Below are 27731 nucleotides of genomic sequence, written 5' to 3' on the forward strand. Positions count from 1 at the left end.
GCTGACAGGGCAGGGGCGGGGCTTCGCGGCCGACACCCCCACTGCGGACTGGCTCTGAGGGAGAACGGTTAACCCCGCCCACGCCGGCAGGCGCGTGAAGGGCCAGGGGGGGGGTCGCCGTTTATAGCGCGAGGGAGCGTGCTGGGGAGGAAATAGATTGAAGGGGGGCGGGGGGAGGGGAATGTGTGATTTGATGAGGGGTGAGTGGTTGGGGGAGGGGGTGTTTGGAGAAGTGCTAGATTTAGGGACGGGTTCTGTGGTCTGGTGGGGGGGGGGAAAAGGAGTACTAGATTGGGGGGAGGTTCTGTGAGTATGTGAATTGATGGGGGAGGAGTTGGCTGGCTTGTGGGAGAAGGGGTGTTTTGAGGGGGAGGGGATGTTTGTGAGGGAAAGGCGTGGGGGGAGAAGTGTTAGATTTGTGTGTCGTGGGGGAGGGGTACTTGTCTCGTGGGAAGGGCCGCGCTGGGAGGCATTTAGTTGTCAGGAGACGGGTGTCTGGAGGGGTGTGGTTTGCAGGGGGCGGTCACTGGGTGGGGGAGGGGAGTACATATGTGCTTGGGTGTAAGGCACATGGCTAATAACAGAGAGGTAGTTTGGAGAATAATGGCTGGTGTGAGGCCGGGATGTTTGATGGGAGTGGAGAGGGTATTTGGGTGCATGGTAGATGTGGGGAGGGATATTTGGCCTTGGGGGAGTGTTGTGGGAAATGATAATTGGGTGTGAGGGAGGGTGTTTTTGTAGAGCCGTTGTCCTATTATGCTTTAGGGGGAGGGATGAGTAATTTGTTGGGAAAAGCAGAGGGTTTTTTGAGGGAGGGGGAATGCTATGGAAACTGACAGATCAAGAAGAGAAAGCGGCTGCAAATAGAATGAAGGAAGTTCATGCAGCTTCCCGTTACCCCAAACTGAAACAGGAAAAGACAATGACAAACAGACTAGCGCTTTCCAAATACTTTCAGAGTTTCACTCATTGGGAACCATAATGAATTCCTAGGACCTGCTATAAACAAAACTGCTCCCAAACACACATTATTTTATCTAATAAAAGGTGAATGCATGTCTGTGCTCTTGTCTCTGAGCTCATACTCTTATTGAAGCAGAAATAATGTGTAACAACATCAGTGAGAAATGTGTTGGCTCTGTCTGCAACCAGTTCACCTTGTGCTTTGATCCTGCAGATAATTTAATTGTAATTATAATTAAGAAAATACATTAGAATGACAGGGATTATGCAAAGGTAAGATTATTATAATCATCATTACCCTTGGTTTCCCCCTCTTTCACTCTTTTTTTTTTCCCCTTCTGCGCAGAATTACCAATTTTAAGCCAGAGTCAGATTTAATGTGATTATGAAGAGAGAGCAAGCAGAGGGCTGCACGGAGATTTGAATGGCAGTAGATGATTGGCACAATGTAACTCTTTTATTTAAGTACCTTTAGCTAGCACACAGGAAGGACACCAAAGTTTCAGAAGTTCTGTAAATGTGGTGCTGTTTTGCAAGAGCACAGACAGGTTAGGCCCAGATCCACAAAGGGATTTAGACTTTGCAACACTGATCATCGCAGCACTTGGAAAATCAAAGGCACACCACTGAAATCCACAAAAGTCAGCACACTAGGTGAGGAACTGCCTAACCTTGTCAATAAGAGATGACAAGAGGGTTGTGTGCTAACCTGGCCTAACTTTTTGGAGATAGGTGCCTAAATCTGAGGTGCGGGGAGGTGCCTGTCTGTGATTCATAAATGAAAACCTGCCACCTGGAGTCAGGAGGGTTAGGCACCTAAAGCATTTCGTGCAGGAATGAGTGATGCAGGTGCCAAAACAGCCAGTGGTGATGCCACCACCCACCTTATAAATTTTAGCCCAACGGTTAAACCACTCACATGGGAGGGGGGCTTTTCCTGCTGCCTCCTTTCTCTCACAGCCTTTCCCAGCCGCATGTAGGTACACACCACAATGTGGATGCAGCCTGCTTTTCCCTGCAGTGTACCATATGTGTACCCTACAGGTTTCAGACTTCTGTAAGGCATTCATCTTGCTACTGTATGACATTTTGATCAAGAAACTAGAATGATCCACGTAGCACATATTAACTGGATTAAAAAGTGACTAATAGTCCTCAAAATAGAATTGTACATGGGGAATCATCATTGAGTAGGTATTTTTATTGTGGAGTCCCATGCTATTTAACATTGTTATTAATGATCTGGAAGAAAACAAAATAATTATTGATCAAGTTTGCAGTTGACACAAAGATTGGGGAAGGAGTAAATAATGAACAGACCTGATCACCCTGGGTCTTGATCACTTTGTAAACTGGGCACAAGCAAACAATATACTTTTTAATATGGCCAAATGTCAGGTCATACATTTAGAAATAAAGCATATAGGCCATACTTACAGGATGGGAAACTGTTTGGAAGCAGTGATTCTGAAAAAGGCTTGGGGCCACGGTGACAATCAGCTGAACTTGAATTTTCAGTGCAATGTTGTTGGCAAAAAAGCTGCTAATGCAATCCTCGGATGTATGAACAGGAGACTATATCAAGTAGGACTAAGGAGGATTATGACCTTTGTATTTGGCACTCGTGTGACTGGTACTAGAATACTGTGTCAGTTCCGGGGTTTGCAATTCAAGAAGGATGAAAAATTGAAGAGGGCTCAGAGAAGAGCCACTATAAGGATTAAAAGATTGGAAAAAATGCTTTATATTGAAAGACTCAAGAAGCTCTATCTAGCTTATCAAAGAGATGGTTAAGGAGTGACTTCATCACAGTCTACAAGTATCTACATGGGGAACAGAAATTTGATAAAGAGCTCTTCAATTTAGTAGACAAAGGTAAAACAAGATCCAGTTGCCAAAATTGAAACTAGACAAATTCAGACTGGAAAAAAAGAGCAAATTTCAACAGTGAGGGCAATCAACCATTGGAACAACTTACCATAGCCTTGTGGTGAGTGCTCTATCAGTGGAAAAGATTAAATCAAGATTGGATGCTTTTCTAAAAGATACGTTCTAGTTCAACCACAGTTATTGGACTTGAACAAAGAAGTAATTCAGGGAAGTCCTATGACCTGTGTTATGGAGACAATCAGACTAGATGATCACAACGGTTCCTTCTGGCCTTAAAAAAAACTATGAATCTCTGAATTCATTACCCTTTGTCCATTGGAAAGTCCTTCTCTGATTCGGAGGTGAAGAGATTTGGTCGAGTTGCTGTGTCCTGGACTCCTGAAATTCTGAAGGTTATCCATTGCTGCTTTATCATCTAGGACTCTGATGAGAACTGCTCATGGCCTGGAAATGCCAAATTTGATTCTTGATACTTCACATCTCTTCCCTTCCTTTTGCAGAGGGCCTTGCTGCTGTTCTGCAGTTAGAGATACAACTCTGCCAAGCCAGTCCCTGCCCCTGTTCCCCTTCTTCCCCAGTATGATCTTTCTCTATGGTGTAGTTTTTCATGAGTAGTCTTTCACCCCTCTTGCAGGGCACTTGCTGTGCTACCCATAACATTCAGGAATTAAAACTATTGGATGAAATTCCCATTCAGTTAGATAAAAGACTAAAAAGAGGGTTATTATTTCCACTTAGGAATTCTAATGACAGCACATCTTCCTCATGCTGAAAATGCAGCAACATAGTCAAATCATTCTGCAAACAGTACAGGCCAAATTCCTTGCTGGTATAACACTATTAAAGTCAATAGATTTACACCCAGGATAAAGCTGGCCTTACTTGTGCAAATTTTTTAGCTATGTTCATAAACTGAGAATTAAAGTTCACTCCTCCCCTCCCAAACAGCTTAAGTCACACTCCCCCTCTTACAGTCAGTGGCCCCTTCCTGCAGCTCCCAGCTTTTTGCTGCTGCCTCTTCCCTCACTGCAGATTACCAGCTCCAGAAGCTGGCGCACAGGGAGGGGCCCAGATCAACAAACCCTGGTAGAAATCTGATGGGGCACATGACTTCTCTGTCTAGAATACCACTTTGTCTGAACAGTGTCTGGGCCATGTCTTTTGGTAAATCCACTCTAATCAGGCAAACAGTTCTCATTTTGGAGATCAAGTGAGGTGACATCTGTGTCTAGCAGGGAAATTGCTGTAATATTTATTATAATACTCAACACTTACACAGTGCTTTACAGTCTCAAACATTTAACTATTGAAATTCACCAGGATTTTGGACACTTCTGCAACTGCTAGGTAGAGGTAGAGATCCTGTCTGCAAAAAACTTGTTTGGTCCTGTAAAAGTTGGCAGAGTACACTGCATCATTAAACAGTGCACACAGTCTTTTAAATATTAGCTGATTCTTGCTTTTGGATAAAGGGTAGCTTTAAAAGCAGAATAGCCTTGTTATGGCTGTTCAAGCCATTCCATACCCAGAGAGTGTCCTCATGATCAAATATTTCTCATGCTCATTACCATAAATATAGAGCTATATGAAAATTATGTCATAAAATTCAAAAATAGAGAAGGGCTCAGACCAAGACTACTGCTTGGCACAAGAACCATGATCCTAACTGCAGCACTGGCCCTTTCTCTGTAGTGAACTGAGGCAAATGCCTGATTCAAACTTTTGTAAACTTTGGGTAGTTCAAATTCCAGATCTGAATCTTGCAGCTTGGTCCAATCTCTATCCCAAAACTGGGGAAACATGCTTATGGCTTTAGTCACTAGCCAATAATATGGCCCAGGCTTACTGAGGATTGTGAATCTTTCAGGACAACTCAGAGTTGTTGTGCTGCTAAATTGTTTGTAAAATGGTTTGAGATGCTAAGACAGGAGTCGCTACAGAAGTGCAAAGTATTAATGTAATAGGGTGACAGGATTGGGATACAAGGCTCTTTTTAATGACTCATTGTTAAATACACTAGGAACTCCAAATATTTGCAATGAATTATTTTACTGTTATGTTCAATAGAAAATAAGCAAACAACACATGCTGAAATATAAAATCAGAAGAGGAAATACACAAAATAATCAACAGAGCCTATGATGCCATTTAGTGTTCTGATGTTATACTCTTGTGAGAGAGACAAGGTAAGTGAAGTAATATCTTTTATTGGACCAACTTCCATTGGTAGAAGGTACAAGCTTTTGAGTTACAGAGAGCTTTTTTAACACAGCTACAACAACACTGAAAACTTATTATTATTATTATTACTATTCCTAATTAATTGTTTTTTATCATAATGGCTAAAGGGTCGCAATCAAGACTGAAATCTGAGTGTGCTAGGTGCTGTAGGTAGATACGATCGCTGCCCGCAAAGAGTTTACCATCTGATTAAAGCCAAGACATAACTCAGGGTAACAAACAATAGGGAAAAAAAGTAAGAAAGGGCAAAATTAACAGTAACGCGATAACATAGGCTAACAGTGTGCACAACTTAATGATTCCAAATCACACTTTTTTAATTAAAAAATTTCCCTATCAAACTGTAAACCTATTGAGTTATCTTACTATTTAGTCCCACCTCCAGCTCAGAAAAAGTAACCCTGATATCATGCTGCTGACCATTTAAAATATAGTATTTATTCATAATGCTATATACATGATACTATAGAAAATGCCATGAGATATGTATTGAACACAAGTGCTGAGGACCTAATTTTTATGACTCATCTAAAACCCCAGCAGCATAGTGCCCCCAAACACAATGACAAGACACAGTTCAGTACTGACTTAAAGGGAACAATGTCCAAGTCATATTGAATTTAGGTATGTCACTGATTTGGCACCATGTCATGCTGCTGTAATGTCATTCCATTGTATTGAATCATAGAAATATAGGGTTGGAAGGGACCTTGAGAAGTCATCAAGTCTAGCCCCCTGCATTGTGGCAGGATCCAGTACACCTAGAACACACCTGCCAGGTATTTGTTTTTTTAAACTTCCAATTAAAGGGTTTCCACAACCTCCCTTGGAAGCCTATGCCAGAGCTTAACTACCCTTAAAGTTTTTCCTAATATCTAATTCAAATCTCCCTTGCTGCAAATTAAGTCCATTACTTGTTATCCTACCTTCAGTGGACATGGAAAACAATTGATCACAGTCCTGTTTACAGCACCCTGTAACATTTCTGAAGACTCTTATCAGGGTTCCCCCCCCAGTCATCTTTTCTCAATAAGAATTAGGTAAATTCATGGAGGACAAGTCCATCAATGGCTATTAGCCAACATGATCAGGAATGCAACCCTATGCTCTGGGTGTCCCTAGCCTCTGACTGCCAGAAGCTAGGAGTGGACAAGGGATGGATCATTCAGTGATTGCCTGTTCTGTTCATTCCCCCTGAAACAACTAGCATTGCCCACTATCAGAAGACAGGATATTGGGCTAGATGGACCACTGGTGTGACCCAGTATGGCAGTTCTTATGTTCTCCCATGGCTTACATACAACACTCCTGTAAATACACCCTGAAAATATTAGCCTTTTTTGCAACTACATCACATTGTTGACATATTCAACTTGTGATCCACTATAAACCCTGATCCCTTTCAGCGGCAATACCAAGTAGCCAGCTATTCCCCGTTCTGTAATTGTGCATTTGAAGTGTGAGGGCACATCATGCTGCACTGATGTCATCTTATCAAGCTGTGCCATGTTTTGAAAGCGCCATCATCCTCTGAATGTCACTGCACTGCAGCGTGGCACACAGAGTGTGTTTGATGTGACATGATCATACCAAGGGGGTCATCTCATTTCCACCATGCATGACATGTGATGCGATACCATGCCACACCAAAAGCTCATCACATGTTGATTTGACATAACAGGATGCAACGTGATCTCACCCTGCAAAATAAGTCATATGGCAGGTCATAGCATGGTGACATCACTGCTTAGAGACACAAACAAGTGGACCGATGCTCCTGGGCTACGGCGGGCGCTGTGTCCCTACGCTCCAGGATAGAGGCCTGGTTCCCGCCCCCGTCCCCCACCTCCCGGGGCCACTTCCGCCTTCCCCATCCCACACAACCTCCTGGACCAGAGCACTGACTGCCCCGCGCCGCCTGCCCCAAGGACCTCACCCCAGGCTGAAGCTGCCCACCGCGCTGCCTGATACGTACCTGCCTGTAGCCGCCACTCTCCTACAAGGCCGAAGGGGGCGCGGCGGAGTGACTAGACCGCATCTCTACTCGCTTCCTCCCCCGGCAGCCAGGAGAAAGCCGAGTCCTCAGCGGGGTGTTTTGAGGCAGGCGGCGTGAAAGGCAGCCCGGGGTCCTCGGCGGGCCAGGGGAGGGGGCAGAAGCTGGTGGTGGAGTAGGGGCTGGAGAAGTCCGAGCCGATGTTTACACCGGGCAGAGGTAACCGCCCCCCGCTGCTTGGCCTGAGGGCGGGGGCGAGGGGCCGCGGCGGGCCGAAGGGGCGGGGTTTGGGGAGTGGGCGCTCCTGGGAGTGTGGTCGGGGCAGAGGGCGGCCTACGGGGACGCCCGGGACGGGGCAGGGCTGGAGGGGAGAGACTGGCTGCCTGCCTGCCTCCGGGTCCCGGAACGGAGCGCGGCCGGCCCAGAGGTGGGGCTTCGGGCCGGGGCTTGAGAAGGGGGAGGCTGGCTGCGGGGGGCGGGGAGAGGTGGTAGGACTTCGGCGTGGGGAGAGTGGAAGGGCCTGGTGGGCTTGGAAAGGTCACGGGGCAGAGGGGGGGCCATGTGACTGGCGGGAGGCCGCTCGCTGGGGTGACAAGCGCGGGGAAGTTGGTTTCCCTGAGAGACAGTGGGTGCGCAGAGGAGGGTGCGGTGAGGCCAGGGAGGCCGAAGGGCTGGGCTGGGGTGTGGGAAGGGGATGATGATAGAGGAAGAGAAGTGGGGCTGGTTGGGATTGGAGAGAGAGAGAGAGAGAGAGAGGTGGTGGGGTGCGGAGCTCGCTAGGAGAAAAGTGGGAGTTTGGCATTTGAAGGGGGCAGACAAAGGAGAGTCAATTAATGGTCAGTTAATGAGATGTGTTTGGTGGGCGTTGGTTTGCGGGTAACATTTAGGACAAGTGAGCGGATTGTTTGTTTACTTAGTGTGGAAACATGTTTTATTTCCACCTGGTGGTAGTGACTTTTTTAGGCCTTTTCAGTTTCCAGTCATCCCAGCAAAGGAGGCCCCGTCTGCAAAGCTGGGACAGCAAGAACTCTGTTTTTTTTTAAAAATAAGGCAGGCAGAATCGAAAGTAAAACTTGGTCTTAAACGTTAGATCAAAACCACCCCTTTTTTACTAACGTTTAATTAGACATCTTTCCCTTCTCTTTTCCCCTCCATCTCTTTTGGCTTGTTTTGTGGGTTTGAGTTTAGATTTGTCTGGGTGATTGTGGTGTTTGGCTGATGCAGATGGGATAAATTGCATTTGGATTATTCTTGAAACTTGTTTAGTTCTGAAAGTTTGTATAGCTGTCATGGAATTTTTGTCATAGAGAAGCATGCAGAGTTCATTGCAGTTTGCTTTTTTAAGTACCCTATCAAAATGGGACTAATTTATATAAATAATTACTCAATCTGTTTAGCCAGTATTTTATGGAATACCTGGACAAAGACCTGTAATAGGAACCTTTGTATGACAAATATGTAACTTCCTATAGCTGCACTGAGAGATTTGGGGAAAACCTTTTTTTTTTTTTTTTTTTTTTTTTTTTTAAATCTAATCAGACAGAAAAGCTAGTTTTTAGTACTTTACATTTCAACTCTGGATTTCATGGTGCTTACAAACATAAGTTAATGAAGCTTCAGAACACCACTATTATATGCTCATTTTGTAGGTGGAGGAAAAACTAAATTTAGAGGGGCAGGTGCTGAGCTTTCTCCTTTCCACCTTTGGTGACTGCATTAATGATGCTATATGTATATATTTTGTATAACTATTTGGGATCCTTCAAGATAAAAAGGCGTGCAATAAGTATTTTCTGCTAAGCATTGTCTACTATTTTAAAAAGAGCTCATAGGTTCTCATAAGTTCCCCAGGTATCCTAGAACTGGCAGTCTTTTTGCTCTGTATTATTGTTACTACAACTGCATCAAGTTTTCACATATCAGGCTTGTTATGAAGAAATAAATAAAGATTCAGAAACAAATCAAGAAAATTCCCAAACAAAACCTATTGTGTTAAGGGAAGAAACGATTTAATTAAAACATTAGAAACGTGTTCAATATTTAACAAAACCAAACATTTGGAAGTGAGGACATTCAAAAGCTGCAAGTTCAAAACACTTACATATAATTACAGAGCACCCCAGTAAAGGTTTCAACACCATCCTGAACCCTGGCTTTCCTATTTACCCCCACCTTTTTATATCTAACTTTCAGTTGTGAGCCACAAGTTCCTCTTACATATTGAGTTATAAACTGTTAATGCCTGTTTCCCAAACAATACACACTAAAATGAGTGGTTGGATATCAGTTTCTTTACCATTTACATAGTCCGGGTAAAACCTCACATTATTTTTCATATAGCCCTCCTTGTGATCCATACTAAACCTTGCCTTTGTCCCCCACCATTATGAACTGTATATCTTTCTTTACTCTGTTCATTTATTCAGTGTTAGCCAGCTATAGAACAGAGATCAAAATTCTCAGTATCAGCCTTAATATACAGGCCACATACTTGCAAAGAGGAGATGTTCCTTTGCAAAAGACAGTCCTGAATTTCTCCCTGATCTTGATGTAAGCGATCAAGGTGCAAATTATGACTGTTCAGCAAATGACCATGCTACTGTAATTTATATATGCAACAGGGGATTCTTAGATTTTTTTCAAGCAGCAGTTAGTGGGTGAGCAAAGGTAAGGGTCAAAGAGTTAAGAGTATTAACAAATATTACAAATAACAATTAACAAAATATTACATCTGATGAAGTGGGTTACAGCCCACGAAAGCTTATGCCTGCAGAAATTAAATGTGTTAGTCTTTAAAGTGCTACAGGACTCTCGTTGTTTTTGCTGTATACAGACTAACCCCTCTGGAACTTTTCAACAAATATTTAGGGTCTTTCCAGCATTTATTGTTTTGACCTACCACTTTTAATTTGTCTTTCAGATGTTTGTTTTTAACTTTAACTCCAGGGTTAATAACTTCGAGAAATCATTTTGTGCTAAAATTACAACCTTCTAATAAAGGTCATTTTAAGTTTATAGATATGTTTCCCTTTTTTCTCAACAAAGTTTTTTACTTGGTGTTATCAGGAAGAACACAAACTTTATCAAATATAATTGTTAAAGACAATCCAGTGGAATATTACAATGGACTGAATCTTATCAGTGGGGACATTAAATTGACTTTAATATCGAAGAGAGTTAAGTTTTGAACTCTCTTCTCCCTGTCCCCCAAAAATCATAATAACTGTCTTGGATTGATAGGACTTCCATGATATGCTATTTGTAAACATGGGCTGCTAGATGTTAGTGTTGAACTTGGGGCAAAATGTTTAGAGGGGCAGATCTTGCAACTGGGTTCAAGCATCTAGACCCCAAATACTTACATATAGCCTATCTGCATAGAACTAGTTACAGGATCTGGCCTTTAGTATGTTGCTTTTTAAATGTATTGACTTAACAAAAAATCTATTGAAGCCAGTTCTAATTACACTAAAAAAAATCAAAATACATTGTTTTTGGGACTGAATGGTTGAGGAGATCAGTGATGGGCTATGGAGCCTTTCAATGGTAGCTAGCCATTTTCAATACTTATCAGGTCATTAGGGAGCCAAAATTGTTGCCAGTTGCTAGCAGCTTTGTAGCTCATGTGACATTAATTGCCCTCTGTCCTGTTCCCAGTGAATACAAATCAATACCCCTCTAGGTGGCACTCATTGGGATTTCTGTCAGCAGAGAGGCCAAGTATTGAATGGACCATCCATAACTGATCTATCTCTCACCTTTATTGATTTATCTTCATTGCAAAAGAGGAAAAAAGTGCAGTCTTAACTTGAGTTAGCTAATTTAGGTTAAATTAGCACTGAAGGCATAGCAACTTGACTTTTACTTGACTAACTTGGTTGCTAATCCAAGTTAAAAGTGAGTTGATATTTCTTCACTGCTATTTTAAATGTTAGTTAACCTGAGCTAAGAATGCACTTTTTCTTGCAGTGAAGTCATACACAATATGTAAGGAACACAATGTGGAAAAGCTTAAACTCTTTCTGTCCTTGTTGAATTTTTTGTTCTATGGGTAGATTAGTTTAAAACAATTAGAAGAAACAGACAAATATTTAAGAAATTTTTAATGCAAAATCCCTATGCTCAGTACAGTATTAAAACTGATGATAATTGGGAGAAATATTGATTTTTTTTCATGTCATTAGGAGAAAATGGAAAAAGTACTTAATTAGAAATAGGGATTTTCTTCAGTGTGGTTTTATTTTGAGATATATACCTTTCAAATATGTATCTTTGAGAACAGGTAAAATCCATGAATTAAAGAGCACTGTCAGGTAGCGAAAGTCCACAATGTGGATGTTGGATGTGTAAAATAATGTTTTTAATATTGGAAAACATTTTCCTTACATTTTTATTTCTATTGAAATGCAAATATTGTTTTGTTTCTTACCCATACACTTCAAGAAAATTAGAAACAAATGAACCTGACTAGTCTGTTTTCATTGTCCAAGATGACTGAAGTGTAGAAAATACATGAAAAGAAATAGCAAAAAGAAATTTCTTTTCATTACTCTTAGTTTTAACAATTTTAGTAGGTATTAGTATTATAGTGAAGGAGGTCTCTTCTCCCTCCACATCCATATTTGCTGAATCAGAACTATAGTTTTGTCAGTGTATAAACATCCCACAATAGCCCTTACGATACTCCGGGATCCAAAAGTGCGTAGCAGCATTGAGTATACCAGCAGCCTCAAGCTAAACTGCATGAACAGTCTAGTTTTTTGCAGCTCATGGTAGCGAAAAGAAGATTTCTGGGAAAGCCTTTCTTAGAGTTTTTAAGCTTGTAGGTACTTGGCTCTGATCAAATAACTTTTTTTTTTTTGGTTAATGGGAGTGCTAGCTTTGCAAAGATTAGGTTTTCCCCAGGCTGTGGTAGCTTTGAACAGTCATCTGACTGCACTGTTTAGGTTGAAGTGAACACTATAATATATGCTGAAAGAATTACAGGCCTTTGGGTTTTGTGCAGTACTCACATTTTCTCCTTAATTATGATCTTAGTGACATGGGAACCAGTGTGGCAGTGTAGTTCTTTTGAATATCATCCTCCAAGTTGCTTGCTTAGTTTCACCCAATTTTCTAATTGAATTTCATCCTCATGCAGATATACATCAACTATTCTAAGTGAATGTCAGGGTATAGTGAAAACTAGTCTTTTTTGTATTTTGACAAATACAATAATAATGCTGATATTCCTATATTCCTGCAGATTTGACTGGGTAGCATAATGCCAGCTGAGCGCAAAAAGCCAGCCAGTATGGAAGAAAAAGAATCTTCATTAAATAACAAAGAGAAAGAGTTCACTGAAAGACGATCAATGACAAGTAGAGAGAAACCAAAAGAGGATGTGAAGGTTGGCTTGAAGAGAGAGACCCTCAAGGCACCTGAAGATAAAAAAAAGAAACTGGAGGAGGATAAACGGAAAAAAGAAGACAAAGAGCGAAAGAAAAAAGAGGAGGACATGGTAAAAGCTGAAGAAGAGCAGAAGAGGAGAGAGGATGAAGAAAAAAAGAAACTTGAAGAGGAAGAGAAAAAGAAACAAGAAGAGGAAGTAAAACGTCAGCAAGAGGAGGTAGCTGCTCAACTGAAGTAAGATTTATGTTTTAAGATTTAGCTGCACCTAATGGTATAGTCTTCACTCCTGCAAAATTCTCTTTGAAGTCAGTGAGAATTTTGCCAAAGTGAGGACTGCAATCAGGGTCACTTTTTAAATTTTATGCATAAGAAGGTAAATATATATATAATAATTGTTTAGTAAATATGTATAAAGTGTCAAGTGATATACTAAATACTATTTATGAGAAGCTAGAAGCATGCAGTAGTTGTATTCACTTACTAACCATTATCACTTTGGCTTATACTTTGGATTTCTGGTAGCGTCATCTGTCTGGAGATGTCATGTGGCATATAAATGTTCCTGAATTAAGCATCACAAAGTCCCATTGAGGTTCAAAAGTGTTAACCCCATTTTACAGATGGGGAACAGAGGCACAAAGAGGCCAAGTGACTTTCCTATGATCACAACGAAATCCATCCAGGAATAAGTGATGGGTATCGTGACTCTCAGTCCTCTACTTCAGTCATAAGACCAACCTTACTATAAGCAGTTGCTGTAAACTTGTAATCACTTAAAAATGGGTTGTGATATCTAAAAACTTTCAATAGTCAGCAGTCATGGATAATTGGTATTTGTATGGAAAACTTGCAAGGAAAATCTAGGTAGGATACAGATAAAGTTGGATATGGAATTCTTGTTTAGAACACTTTTGTAGTGTTACAGTGTTCTTTTAACAGTTGCTGTGTTCTGTCCCAAAGTTGATTGTAGTATTTATGCTTTGTTAATGCTTTGTGATAAGGAATTTCTGTATAGCACTTTGTTAGTATGTTTATCTTAATACATAAATTACACTTTCTTAGTAAAGGTTTGATAGAAGAGTGCTATTTAGTGAGGCCTGGAAGTTACTAGGACTTCCTTATTATTAATAAAATGTACTATAGAACATTAATTACATATAAAGTACATATAAAATATCTGGAAAAATTTAAAACTGTATTACAATTAAAATAAAGGATAATACACCAAAAGCTAAATTTATTGTTTTGGAACGGTTCATTTACCTGTCAATTAACAAAATCTGTAATCTATAATGGAAATTAGTGAGGTCTTACCAGATCATAACTATTGTTTTTTTTCTTTAGAGAGAGAGAGGAAGCACATCAGCTCCATCAGGAAGCTTGGGAGCGCCATCAAGCAAGAAAGGAACTCCGCAGCAAAAACCAGAATGCACCAGACAACCGCCCTGAGGAGAATTTCTTTAGCAGACTGGATTCTAGTCTGAAGAAAAACACTGCTTTTGTCAAGAAGCTGAAAACTATCACAGAGCAACAGAGGGACTCCTTGTCCCATGATTTTAATAGCCTCAATTTAAGCAAGTACATTGCAGAAGCTGTAGCTTCTATTGTTGAAGCAAAACTGAAAATATCAGATGTGAACTGTGCTGTGCACTTGTGTTCTCTGTTTCACCAGCGCTATGCTGATTTTGCTCCATCACTTCTTCAGGTTTGGAAAAAGCATTTTGAAGCCAGGAAAGAGGAGAAAGCTCCCAACATCACCAAACTAAGAACTGACTTGCGTTTCATTGCAGAATTGACAATAGTTGGGATTTTCACAGATAAAGAAGGTCTGTCTTTAATCTATGAACAGCTAAAAAATATTATTAATGCTGATCGAGAGACCCATGCTCATGTTTCTGTGGTTATAAGCTTTTGCCGGCACTGTGGAGATGACATTGCTGGTTTGGTACCAAGGAAAGTTAAAAATGCTGCAGAGAAGTTTAACTTGAGTTTTCCTCCTAGTGAGATAATCAGCCCAGAGAAGCAACAGCCCTTCCAGAATTTGTTGAAGGAATACTTTACATCTTTGACCAAACACCTGAAAAGGGACCACAGAGAGCTACAAAATATTGAGAGACAAAACAGGTGACATTTAAATATTGTACTTCATAAATTGATATAACAGTGCAGCTCATAATATGCTTTTAGATTTTTTAAATTGTTGCCACCAAAGCAAAATTGTGTGGGAAGAAGTGCTGTCTTGCAGAAGATTCTCTGAAATAACATGATGAATGATTTCCCAACTAGAAAAGCTTTTAGAGCCTTGAATATGAATGGAGTATTAGGTTTTTAAATAATTTTTAGAAGGAGACTTACGTAAGTTTTTCTTGCTTTAATTTTTGTAACTCCTTCATTAGTTTTATAACACTTCTTTAGCATCTTGAGATTAACATTTCTTTCCCAGCTGGTTCTGTCCTTTTCCAGTTGGCACCAACTTTTTTTTTTTTCCTCCCCCCCCTCCACCCACATATTTCTTATGGACCATATGCTAACATGGCTTTGTTTTGTTTGTTATTTTGTGTACCAACATTGAAAATGGTGCCAGAATAGTTCTAAGTATGGAGGAAATAGTTTGACAAAGAAGTATATTTTAGATTTTAATATGTAAGAAATTTGGAAAGTCAAATTTTTGGCCTAAACTGCTCGACTATGTCCCATTAAACCTTGACTCAGAACATTAAATGTTTCAGGACCTAAGCTAACTATAAATCCCTTAGGCTGGAAAGAAACCTCCACCATGGGCGTGTTGTTGAATTAAGCATACAGTACTGGTCATTGTTGATGCCAGAATGCTCTCCTAGTGGACCGATGTTCTGATAAGGGCACAGGACTGGATAGAACCTCCTAGGTCAAGTCCAGTCCACTACTATAACAGGCATTTCCATCATGATTTCATTTGTATGATATGATGATTCTTATTCCTAGAATATTTCCAGTACAGATAAGCAAAACCACATGAACTGTGTGCGGTTATTGGTGATGTGCCTGAAGTATGTATCCAAAATCAAACTGCATATGTCTATAACGTTGAGTACAACAACAACAAAAAAACGCTTCTGATTTGAACACTCCAGGCTTTGGAGTTTGAAATTTAGACTCAGATTTGAACTTTCCCAGAGTTTCAGGTGATCAGTTTTGGTGTTGGCCTATTATAAGGATTTAAGTGTGAGATACAAACTCAAGCATCTGTTGTAGTCCGGGCCCATCCCTTTCAGTTGTTAAGTGACTGTATTTTGCTATGTGAGAAGTTGGAATATGTAGTGACCTTTACTGTTGTCCAACTCCTTGTACTACTTGGTTGTTGAGGGAGAGTCAAAACACAAGTATAATTTATTTTTGCAATTTAATGAGTGTAAGCCATTAGTTAAACTAACACAGTTATAATTCAGTCAGTCTGGAATAAAGACAAATGTAGAAGAAACAACAAGAATGAGGAGATGAACTTCATTGCTGGCTGATTTGATTACACCTATATTTACCCCTCCCCCTTCCTCTTTTTTGGGGCTGTTCATTTAAGCAGCAGCAGTTTTATGTATTGAGATGACTGGCATGTCCAACTCATTTATGTCTACTGACATGAATCTTTTCTTAATTACTAAGCAATTACAAATAGTTGTAACGTTCTTCAGTTTATAGAATTTTCTGGGAGTATTAGTTTAAAAACATTTTTTAGTTTAGTAAACACCTGGCTGGGTGTTTCAACTACAAAGCTACCACTGTAGAGCTGGGCAGGAAACAGTTTTTCTGTCTTTGAAACTTTTTTGGGACAAAACCAAGACCTTTAAAAGTTTTTTGTGGAAAACCACAGAAAAAGAGAGAGAGGCTCCAGGATAGCCATCAGCATGGTGGTGAGGGCACTTAGCTGAGGTGTGATATGGGACACCCAGGCTCAAATCCTTTGTCTGAATCAGGCAGAGCAGGAACTTTAGCTTCGGTCTTTTACACCCAAGTGAATGCCCTGGACAACAGACTATTTTCTATTCTTGAGTCTTTCTCTTGACCCAAAATTCCATTCTGGACCTGAGAAACCTTTCCTCACAAAAGGGACAGAATTTAAGGTACGAAGTTTTGTTTTGGTCCACAGGTGATAAATAGTATCATTTAGGGTCATGTGGAGATGGCTCTATTGGTTGTGTGGATTTTAAAATGTTAACCTTCTGTCTTAATAACAATTAGAGTGAATGAGAGAATATTCTCCAGCTCTCAAAAACTTCCTTTTCTGCCTAACTTAATGTGATTAATGGTTCTCTTTCTCTGGATACTTGCACCCATTAGATTTGGATGGCATGAGGCCAAAGACCAATGAGAAGGTTGAGCATGCAATAGAATTTCATTTAGTGTGTGGTTCTGTTTTGAAAAGTGACTATAAAAATGATAACTTCTTCCTTATTCAACAGATCTATCAAAAGACAATCTGTTTTACTGACAAAAATAAGTTTACAGTTTTTTATTCCAATTAGTACTGCAGAACCAACATGAAGAGGGAGTTAGCTGGAATAGGTCCCTCCTTATACATCAACTGGATTATTTATTTAAGATATATATTTACTGCAGAGTTAACTATAGTTAGCCTAGCTCAACTGAAAATAGCCATGCTGCGAAATAACACTCGAGCTACCCGGAATGTAGTGTAGTGGTTGTGTTAGTAGCTGATGAGTTGTATTAACTTGAGCTGTAGCCCATCCATCCTGGTGCACCCACCAATTCTAGTAAAAGCATGTCATGCTCAAGTGAAGGGTTTTTGCATGAGGTGGGACTCAAGTTAGGGGTAACTCTCAAGTTATAACTCAGGTTGACACTCCTATGAAGACAAAAACCCTATGTTCTAATCAGTTACACCTGTAGAAAGCAACTCACAACAGTAGTGGTGTGCACAGGTGTTACTTACAGCAGAACCTGAAGATGAAGTGTAATTAAGGGCATACTCTGGCCCGTAGACTCTGTTACTGGTGGTGATGGATCAGAAAGAAAGAAAACCACATTTAATTCTTAGCTCCCAGTCTTAGTTCTCAAAGCCCACTGCTGTGCAGGGAGGAACTATACTTTTTGTTGTAAATTAAGCACATTAATATACAGTAATCATGGAAATTTGCAATTTCACCTTTAGACATTTCAGATTAGTACTAAGTTTCAAAGTGATATTGCACCTATAAACCTAATGCATAACCATATAAACAACTTAATAGTGAGCTCTGACCCACAAGTTCATTTATAGAGGAGGCCAATAAGTTCAATATCTTTGTCAACTAATTAGTTTTCTCCTTTCAGAATGCTTATTTTAGAAGATGGAAACTATCCCTAATTGCTGCCTTTACTGGCAAGGAAATACTGTTAATTATTTCTGAGGTGTAGATAGCACCTAATTAAATGCAGTAAAAACACTTCTCATTAAAGAACTCTATTAAACCAGTCAAACTTATATTATTTGTGTGTAGTAATGTGAGTAAGAGAGCTTGCTTTGTGACTTTCTGTAAAATAGCTAAAGAGACACAAAGATAAGACGTGTTTAATATTTTTACTTGTGCTACTAATTACACCTTGTATTAAACAAAACACTATAAAAGTAAAATTTATCCCCTTCACTGCTGTTTTTTACTTTTTGTACTTCATTTTAAACAATGATACTAAACTTCAATTTTACTTCTGTTAATCTGTTCCTAGTCAATATTGCTTTCCAGTCCTCATGATGGCACAGGGCTGCTGTGCATAAGTTCACAAGAGTGCAGGTGTATGTATATATTTGATACAGGACTTTTAAAACAGGAATTAATTCAGGGAATTCCTATGGCCTGTGTTAACAGGAGCTCAGACTAGATGATCCTACTAGTCTCTTCTGGTCTTATTGACCTTTTTATGTAAACAGTTCTGTTCATATTGGTATTGAATAATTTTTCTCTAGCAAAACCTAAATGTTGAGGCCCAAGCTAAGTTGGCAGTGTTCTTTTAATTTGTTAATCAATATACATCAGAGTGTGGTTCCACTAATGATTTCTCGATTGTCCTCTCATACCAGACCAGCCAGTGGGCAATTAATTACTTCTTCCTATCGTTGGGGGATAAGAAACCGCCTCTAAGGTGTCCCTGCCCTTTATAGAGGGCTTGCTATCTGTCAGGCTCCACTTGTTCTGGTCTGGTTGCTTTTTTATTTTATTTTTATTCTTTTATTTTACCATTAAAACTTACCTAGACCAGTTGAACACTGAAGCCCTTTGTGCATGCCTGGAAATAGTATGACATTTTTAACCACTAGAAGATACTGATTATCAATATCATGTTCTTGTGGTCAACTCTCTTCTTTTTCTTCCTTTTAGTAGTCAAAAATTGATGATAAACACAATAATGCAGCCTGTTCCCAGGAAGGTGAAGTTGACGTTATATTTCAAGTTACTTGCGCCTCTGTTTTGAATCCCGGCATCAGGCTCAATTCAGTTTTTGGTCAGCAGTAACAACTGACCAATCAGATGCCACTAACATCCCATTCAAGCTACAGTAAAACCAGTCAGAGAGGACCACTAGCCAAGAAAATACTGTCAGCTTTTGTTTGAAAGTACACATTGTACCCATTTCACAGTTGCCTTGCAGCCCATTAGGGTATGTCTACACTACAGTTAAAATCCTGTCATTGGTCCGTGCAAGCTGACTCAGGCTTGTAGGGTTTGTACTAAGCAACTGTTTAATTTTAGTGTAGATGTTCAGGCTCAGGCTGGAGCCCAGAATCTAGGATGCTGTGATGTGGGAAGGTCCCAGAGCTTAGGCTGCAGCGTGAGCCCGAATGTCTACACCGCAGTTAAACAAAGACTTAGGCAGAGCCTCACGAACCCAAGTCAGCTGGCACAGGCCTGCTGAGGGTATCTAATTTCAGTGTAGACGTATCCTTAGGCAGGGTCTACACTACCACTTCGGCATAACTTATGTCACTCCAGGGTGTGATTAAGGCCCCCTTCCCTCCTGCCCCAAGCAGCTGTAAGTTATACCGACCTAAGCACCAGTGTGGAGAGCGCTATGTCAACGGGAGAGCTTCTCTCACCGACGTAGCTACTGCCTCTTGTGGAGGTGGATTTATTATGCTGATGGAAGAGCGCTGTCCTGTCGTCATAGAGCATCTTCATCAGATGCACTACAGCGGTGCAGCTGCATCGGTGCAACTGCACCAATATAGCGCTTCTAGTGTAGACTAGCCTTAGGTGTCAATTATGGTTTTATGTAATGGGCCCTGAATCAGCTGCACAGGCCCCAATGAGAATACCTTTGGCAAAGGAAACCAGCCCCTTCACCCCACTGGTGCAGCGGTGATTCTGCACCTTCATCATGAGGACTTCATGAGGGTAGCAGGGGACATGTCAGAGACCGGAAGTGGTGTGGCTGGGGTAGTCCTGTGCCCCAGCAGCTGTAAAACTGCACCACCTCACAGCTAGGTAGCTAGGGCAGCTCTAACCAGTGCCAGAGTCCATACTGATTCCTAGCAGTCCAGGATCAAGGGTGGCAGGAAATGCCCTTGTTTCCCTATGCAAAACTCTGCACTAGCATGAGGATTCATTTGTCCCATTATGAGCAGGTCAACATTTAAAACTTTGCATCAGCGTAGCTGCAGCGCTTCAGTGAAGAGGCCACTACACTGATGGGAGAGCTTCTCCTGTCAGCATAGTTAATCCACCTCTGTGAGATGTGGTATCTGTGTAAAGGAAAAAGCCCTCCTCTTAACATAGTGCTGTCTATACCAGGGATTGGGTCGGTATAACTACGTCACACAATGTAGTTGTACAAATGTAAGTTTATAGTATAGACCTGGCCTGTGTTTGGATCAGACTCCTGAAAGTTCTAGTGCCGAGGAGTCTTGATATCTGTGAACTGGTATGAGTATGGGCAAATTGTTTTACGCACAAATTGGGTTTTCTCCACCATCTACTATTCACTGTTTCTCCACTATCTCGTAAAGACTTAATGTTGGAATTTAAGCCATTTTGACTTTGGCGTTACAAGACATAGCGAATGGTAAATCATGCACCACCCTATTCATGCCAGAAGTAACACACAGTAATCATCTAAAAGAGACAAGGTTAGTGAGGTAATATTTTTTTATTGGACCAACTTCTTTTGATGAAAGAGACAAGCTTTTGAGCTTTCACAGAGCTATTCTTCAGGTCTGGGAAACATACTCAGTGTTATAGCTAAATACAGGATGGAACAGATAAGGTGTTAACATGTTGCAAGAGACCATTCAAGGTAAAATGGGCGGTTAATAACACCTTTACATTTCTAGGACAAAGGAGTAGTGGGTTACAGGTTGTTGTAATGAGCCATAAACACCGTGTCTTTATTAAGTCCATGATTTTTTATGTCTAGCTGAGTGACGAATTTACGTTCCCAAGCTTGTCCTTTAAAGGTGTTGTGCAGGTTTCCTTTGAGGATGAGGACTGAGACATCAGATATGGAGTGATCGCTTTGTGAAAAGTTTTCTCCCTTAGCTGATACAGTGTTTTTGTGTTTTATCATTTTGCTGTGTGAGTTCGTTCAAAACGACCCTAGCAGGGTAGATTGATTTAAATCATCAAGAGAAAATCATTGATTTAAATCAAGTTTCCCACTGATACTACTTCACATATTTCTTAAACTATTGCATCACTAAAACATGTTAATTTACAACTCAGTACAGCATTTTACAACATCTAGGAGAATATACTTTGTGTAATTTTTTAGTAACTTGATTTTTATTAATTTAGGAAATAGTACCTAATACTCATTACCTGTGTCAAGCTGCAGATGCGGCAGCAGTACATTAAGAATGGTAAGAACTAAATCTCACACACAAACACAATAGCACTTATATTTTATTAAACTAAATCTTAAATGTTACAGAAATGTTTCACATTTGCAATTGCAGCAGTCTCCTGAGTTGCTGGCTGACGGCTGTCCTTAAACTCTTTTTTTTTTTTTTTTAATTTTCAAATTTTATTAACTCTAACAGATAAGTCATCACAACACTAACCGTACGCTGTCCTTAAATTTCTACAACTAGCTCTTACCTTCCCCACTCTCACCGTCATTTTTATTCATAGACTGAAACAGAAATACGAGTTTTCCTGATTTTTTCAACTCCCAGTCAATTTCTTCGCTTTGAGTGAATAATACCAAATGATGAAAATATTCTCTCTGTGCCTTCAGAGGAAGCTACTGCTGTAAAAAGTTGGCTTAGCAATTGAAGGATCTCTATTTCAAGGTGCCTGGCTAATGATTTCCACCAATTCAGGGGAGTGACTTTGTTCAAAACATCATCAATAAACATGTACTGTTTAAATGGTTCTGCTCCAGCCCTGAAATTTATTATGATTGGCATAACTGAGCAGTGATTTTGAGAGGCCCATGCCATAGCAGTATCATCATCTTCAGAAGTTAGTCATCTACCTTTATATCTGGAGTCGAGAATGTTCACAAGAAAATGAGGTGTAGTTAGTGCTTGATCCATTCGCTTCTTTATTGCCTGCAGTTTAACTTTCTGGTAAGGTATTTTTTTCTTCAATGTCTCGAAGTGCCTTCCAAATTTCGACAGCATCAGCAATGCAGCAACCATTTATCTGAAGTTTGTTTAAGGCTGTGGATATAGGCTTCAGTATACTGAACGCATCCTCTACATTCCTCTTTAATCCAATGTTAGATACTTTGGATGAGATACTTCCATCTATTTTATCACGGTTTTCTTCACAAAGCTTTATGAGAATAGACCAGTTATTAATTAATTGTTCAAAACAATCAACAATAAAATTGCATCAAACATCTTGAGGGAGAATTAGTTTGGATCCTCCTGATCTCTTCAGTGAAGTTGAAGCAAAATGGTTGTTACAGAAGTGTTTTGCAACTACAATAACATTTTCTTTTATTCGTGGAGTAGTCATATTTAAGTCTTTGGCTAAAAGATGCATTAAATGGGCACTGCAGTCATATGTTAGTAAGGAGCATCCTTCCGTTTCTTCTTCTAAGTATCTTCTCATCTTTGGCACGTTTGTAGCATTGTCTGTGACAAAACTGTGCACGTGACTGCTGAATTTTTGTTCACAGTTTATTACAGCTTTCACTGCCACGTCTTTTAAATATTCTGTTGTGTGCGCATTCCCTGATGTATCTATTGTTTCTGAAAGATATGCAACCCCATCTTCTGTTGTCGCATAGGAACATATTACTGGATCATTGTGTACATTGCTCCACCCATCAAGGCTTAAACTGGCAAATTTCCCCTCAGTATTTCTTGCACACTGTTCAAGTTCCTTCTCATACACTGTATCTAGCAACCTTCCACCAATGTCTGCTCTACCAGGTGGAGTGTAGCCTGATCGTAACAATTCAGTATTTATTGTTAACAATGCAAAAAGGAGAATTTATGGAATAAACGAACCGAGCAATCTTTTCATCTATGGTGTCTTGTTGGTATTTACTGGTCCTTAGTACAAACCCATTCATGGTGGTGGTTTTACTGGATGATTGAAGTCTTTTGCTTGCTACTGATACTTTGTTGTCTGAAATACCTTTAGTTGCAACACTGGTGTTAAAAGTACCAACGAATGATTCTGAAGTTGTTGCAGATAGACAGTCACAGTCAAAGTCTCTTATGCTTAAATGAGATCCTGAAACAAAATTCAAAAATGATTTTGTATAGTCGTTCTTCTCAGTTCTTCTCACTCTATTATTCAGTTAATCATTTACATTTTTTTCAGCAAGGATGCAGATCTGATTCCAAATTATCAAATAAGCTTAGATTGACCGCAGTTAGAATGCATTTAATTTTGGAATAAGCCCCATAGAACTCACTGGCACTTCTGTTTTATGAGAAAACAAGTATAAGATGGTGTTCCCTTGGGGAAAGTTGAGTTATGCTGAAGTAAAATAGGGAATAGACTTATGGCATCACCATTATGGTCTGTGGCCATGATGTTCCAAAATAAGGGGCATGTATTATGTAATATAAAATAAGAAAATGACACCCAGTGGCAACTGGCAACTCTAGATTTCTCTTACTGCAGCTTTCTGTACTGTATACTTGGGTGATAGATTCTAAACCTAGTTAACTAATTAAACAAGCCATAAGGATTAGGTAAGCTAAACTTTTTTTTTCTAGCAACATCCAACATAGCAAACAGCTTGGGAATTTACTTATAAATCACACTTGTACTAAAAGGCAGAGAGAGAGTCTTGAAGAATGATGCATTGCAAAGTGAATTTTACCAGTTGATACACATTGTTCTTCACACACATCCACATCATTTTCTTCTCCCTATAAGCAGTTTTCATTATGATGTTTCATTCTTGCAATTAGGCCCTGCATCTCCTTCTTGCACTGCTTACACTTGACATGATTTCCTTTTTTACCCAGAGAAGGAATTTCTTCAAAATATTCCCAGATAGGATCTCCCTTATGCCCAGAAGCCAGGACAGTTTTTTCTGTGACAAAAGTGGGGGGGAATATAGAAAGCTGTTTGTGTACTGAATAATGTCTTCCCTTTTTCTTTCCAGTCCACTCCACTGTTCCTTTCTACACTGCCTCCATCCTTTGTCTCTCTGTCTTTAAGCCAATGTCTTAACTAACTTCTCTGCCTTGCTTGGCCCAGCTCCACCATCACATAAGCACAGAACAACAACAATAATCCTATCCATCCTGTGTCTTTCTTTGCACAGGAGGGTGGTGAAGGACTGGAATGGCTTACCTAGGAAGATGGTGGAATCTCCATCCTTAGAGGTTCATAAGGCCAGACCTAGCTGGGATGGTTTAGTTGTGGTTGGTCCTGCTTTGAGCAGGGAGTTGGACTAGACCTCCTGAGTTCCCTTCCAACCCTAATCTTCTATGATTCTATGTAACATTCATTTCTAGACCTAGCTATTTACAAGATAGCTCACCTTAATATCATGCCATTCTGATTAATCATGCTTTTTTATGCGTTTAACAGCTGCTTTCCAAATCTAAACTACATTCTTGCTTTTCAAACTGTATAAAAGATTTAATGTTTGACCCTAGTGGTTCTTTAGAGAATTACTCCATTTACATAGGCAGCGGTGATTGTTTGGCAGAATAGTATACATTTTTCATGATCAGTTAACTTTTGAAGATTGACCAGCTATAAAAGTGTGCTTTGAAACACTTCTGGATTACAACTACTATCCAGTCATTATTTCAGGATTACGTGTATATTATTACTAGTGCCCATCCAAGCATGTAAACAAACAAACACAAAATTGAAAGGACAACAACTGGAAGTCTAATTTTAAGAATTAGTTAAGAGTTACAAGTATTCCTTATGAGTCTTTCTGCAAATTTCTGTGGATTTAAAGTCACATTTAAAAAAAAGTTCTATCACTTGTTGCTCTATCAGAGATCCAGTCTTGCAGTCAAAATGACTATGCACAAAAATCTGTCAAGTACATGAAGTAGACACTGAAAAATAGAGAAATATTTATGTAGTGATGTTTATTTGGAGGTGTTCCTTTAATTTCAAACTTCAGTAGAAAAACAAGGGACTAAAGTTAAAATAATCATAATTAACAAAAATTCTTACCTACATTACAGATAACACCCTAGATTAATGTAAAGTGATCACTTAAAACATAGTTTCTCAACCTGTGGTATGCATACTACTGGGGGTACGCAAGACACAGGCAGAGGATACACGGCGAAAAACCCAATGAAGGGAGGTAAGCGGCAGCCACTGACTTCTGGGAAGCCAGGTGGCAGTTGCCTGCTTCTCGCCTGGTCCCAGCTGGGAGGCAGGCAGCAGCCGCTGGCTTCCTGCCCTGTCCTACCTCCTAGCTGGGATATAGACAGCAGCCGCCTCAGTCCTGGGAAGCCGGCTTTTGGGGAAGCCAGGCGACAGCCACTGGCTTGGGTAGCAGCTGCTGGCTGTTTGGGAAGCGGTCCGCATCCCACCCAGTCCCAGCTCCCAGGTGGGAGCTACCAGCACCCCAGCTCTGAGCTGAGACACAGCCTCCCGCAGCCTGGCTTGAAGATGGGCAGCAACTCCCTGCCACCTGCCCACATCCCCGGGTCCCAGCCTGCGCGGAAGCCTCCTCCACCCCAGCTCCGAGCAGGTGGCAGTCGCCCATCTCCCAGGCTGGCAGCCAGGTGGCAGCTGCCTGCAACTTGACTATGTGGCAGCTCCCCTCCCCGGCTCAAAGCTCAGTGCCCAGAAAGCCAGGCAGAGAGCCCAGCAGCTCTACCCGCAGGCTTACTCGTTAATTTCACTGCTCTAGTTGAGCAGTGAAATTGACAGCTATGACAGCCCCAGATTTTACCAGTATATAAAAATGTTAAGAGGGGCCTACACAGTGTGATTTGCCCCAGGCCTGCACCCCCCTAGGGATGGCCATAGGAAGTGCTGCTATCTGCTCTGGTGGGCCGCTAGTGCCTGCTTGTACCTCACAAGTTCCTACCTGTGTGAGGAGTACACCATGTGACCCCACCATCAGGCTATAGTGATTGGCTGGCGTTGACCTTTGCTCCTACGTGGAGAAAGGAGGGGAGAAACAGTAGAGGGTTTTGTGATCTGCCACAGCCACACAGCACTGCAGAACTCAGAACTCTCCTGCTTTATGAGAAATACAGTTGTCCCATGGTAAAGGGGAAAAATATTGTATTTCTCAGAGTGGAAAATTGAGTGTACGGGTACTTATTAACATTTTCAGAAGTTAAGGGATACTTGCTACTTAAAAGTTTAAGAAACACTCACTTAAAAGATCTAATGCCTCTTTTTTATGCTGTTCCTATTGTGCCTTTCTCAAAGCTTGGACAGTGAAATTGTCATTCCCTACACCTTATCATTCCCTCCCATACACACACTATTGTTTCTCACTCATGATATCTTTAGTTTAGACTGTAAACACCTAAGGGCAAAAGCCTTTTATGTATTCTGCAAAGTGCCATACACAGCACTGATGCTATGAAAATAATAATTTTTAAAAAATCATCAAAAAATCAGGAAAGCGTAAAGGGTATCGCACAACTTTTAAAGTGATTCAGGTCATAGTTGATTCCCAAATTAGATTTTTTTTAAAAACAAACAAACAAGCTTTCTCAAATCTTAGACCAGTAAAAACGCCTCCTAATCTTATATACACCATAAAACATGTCATTCAAAGGGAAACAATTGTTTTTAAAAAAACCACAATGAAACCAAACACAAATGTTCTCTTGAAGTGTTTGCATAGCCTAAAAATCAGAAACTGAAGTTGACTAGAAACTGACTTGAAACAGAAATGAAAAGGAATAATTTCCTGAAAGTACCTGTGGTGAAGTCCTGGCCCTATGAAGTCAACAGGAGTTTTGTCGTTGACATCAGTGTACTACAGTAGGGCCACAACTTTGCCCCTAAGGTCCTAAATACATCTGGTAACTTTCTCTTAGTTGCCATTTCTGAGGTCTCTTATTTTGGGACAGTATTTGCTGAGGTATGTTAAGGAAAAACTTAACTCATTCTACGTGCCAGAATATCATTGTGCACTTTCCTCATAAGTGTCTGTTTTTTATCTTGCTGGTTTGGCTTGTGCCATGGACTTTAGAAATGCTATTTGTGTAAGTGCTATCTATATCCTGGTACAACTGACATGTGCTTCGGAATTAGTCTTGAATGTTACAATCATTTCAGCTTCCCCATCAGTGATAGGATGACTGCTTCATTTATGTATTAATGCCAGAAACTGTTTGGCATCAATATGTGTCCTGCCTTGCCTTGATCACACATAATTCTTCACTGGAGACTTTGTAACTGTTCAGTTAAGGGATTAGAGCTAAATGGTAGTTTTCCATTTTTTGATTTTTTCCCAAATAAAATGGAATTTTAACTTCTTCTGGACATTTGGTGTTCATGCATGCGTCTGTACACACTTGCTGTAGGTTTGCCCATTTTGCTGCTTTGCACATTATTCCAACCTCTTTTGTTGTGTGGAGTAACCTGATCTATTTTTTGTGGTTCATTATGACAGTGGTCTGCAAGCTGCTGATGTACCATATATTTTCTGTTTTTTTAACTACCATGCAACAGTATTTTAAGAAAGCAATTTTCATGAATGTTTTACTCACTGCTCTCTCAGAAGAACAGAGAGGATGTGCAGAAATAATGAAATAGAAGAATTAAATGTGCACGGCATTGTGTGCACGTACCTTTGTTTTAAATGTGGTTAATAGGTGAAATTTTTGACCCATGAGTTTTATTTTCACTCTGGTAGGATGATGTTTCTA

At 40.3% G+C, this 27731-nt stretch overlaps 1 protein-coding gene across 5 annotated transcripts in view; it reads left to right on the top strand.

Annotated features, from left to right (window-relative positions):
* Window positions 1-7116: 7116 nt before the first annotated feature.
* Window positions 7117-27731, top strand: part of UPF2 (UPF2 regulator of nonsense mediated mRNA decay) — a 127035-nt gene continuing 106420 nt past the window's right edge. For 3 of the 5 annotated variants that reach the window (XM_067534858.1, XM_067534861.1, XM_067534862.1), the window contains exons 1-3: window positions 7117-7306; window positions 12333-12712; window positions 13823-14602. In XM_067534858.1, coding sequence (XP_067390959.1) covers window positions 12351-12712; window positions 13823-14602 — 1142 coding nt within the window. In that variant the 5' untranslated portion in view covers window positions 7117-7306; window positions 12333-12350. Of the gene's footprint in view, window positions 7307-7403; window positions 7515-7903; window positions 7924-12332; window positions 12713-13822; window positions 14603-27731 lie in introns of those variants that run through there. The other 2 variants (XM_067534859.1, XM_067534860.1) reach the window with 2 other exon arrangements.

Source organism: Emydura macquarii, unplaced genomic scaffold (assembly GCF_026122565.2).
Source record: "Emydura macquarii macquarii isolate MOO-44397 ecotype Brisbane River unplaced genomic scaffold, CSIRO-AGI_Emac_v2 contig_3470, whole genome shotgun sequence".
NCBI classification, from domain to species: domain Eukaryota; kingdom Metazoa; phylum Chordata; order Testudines; family Chelidae; genus Emydura; species Emydura macquarii.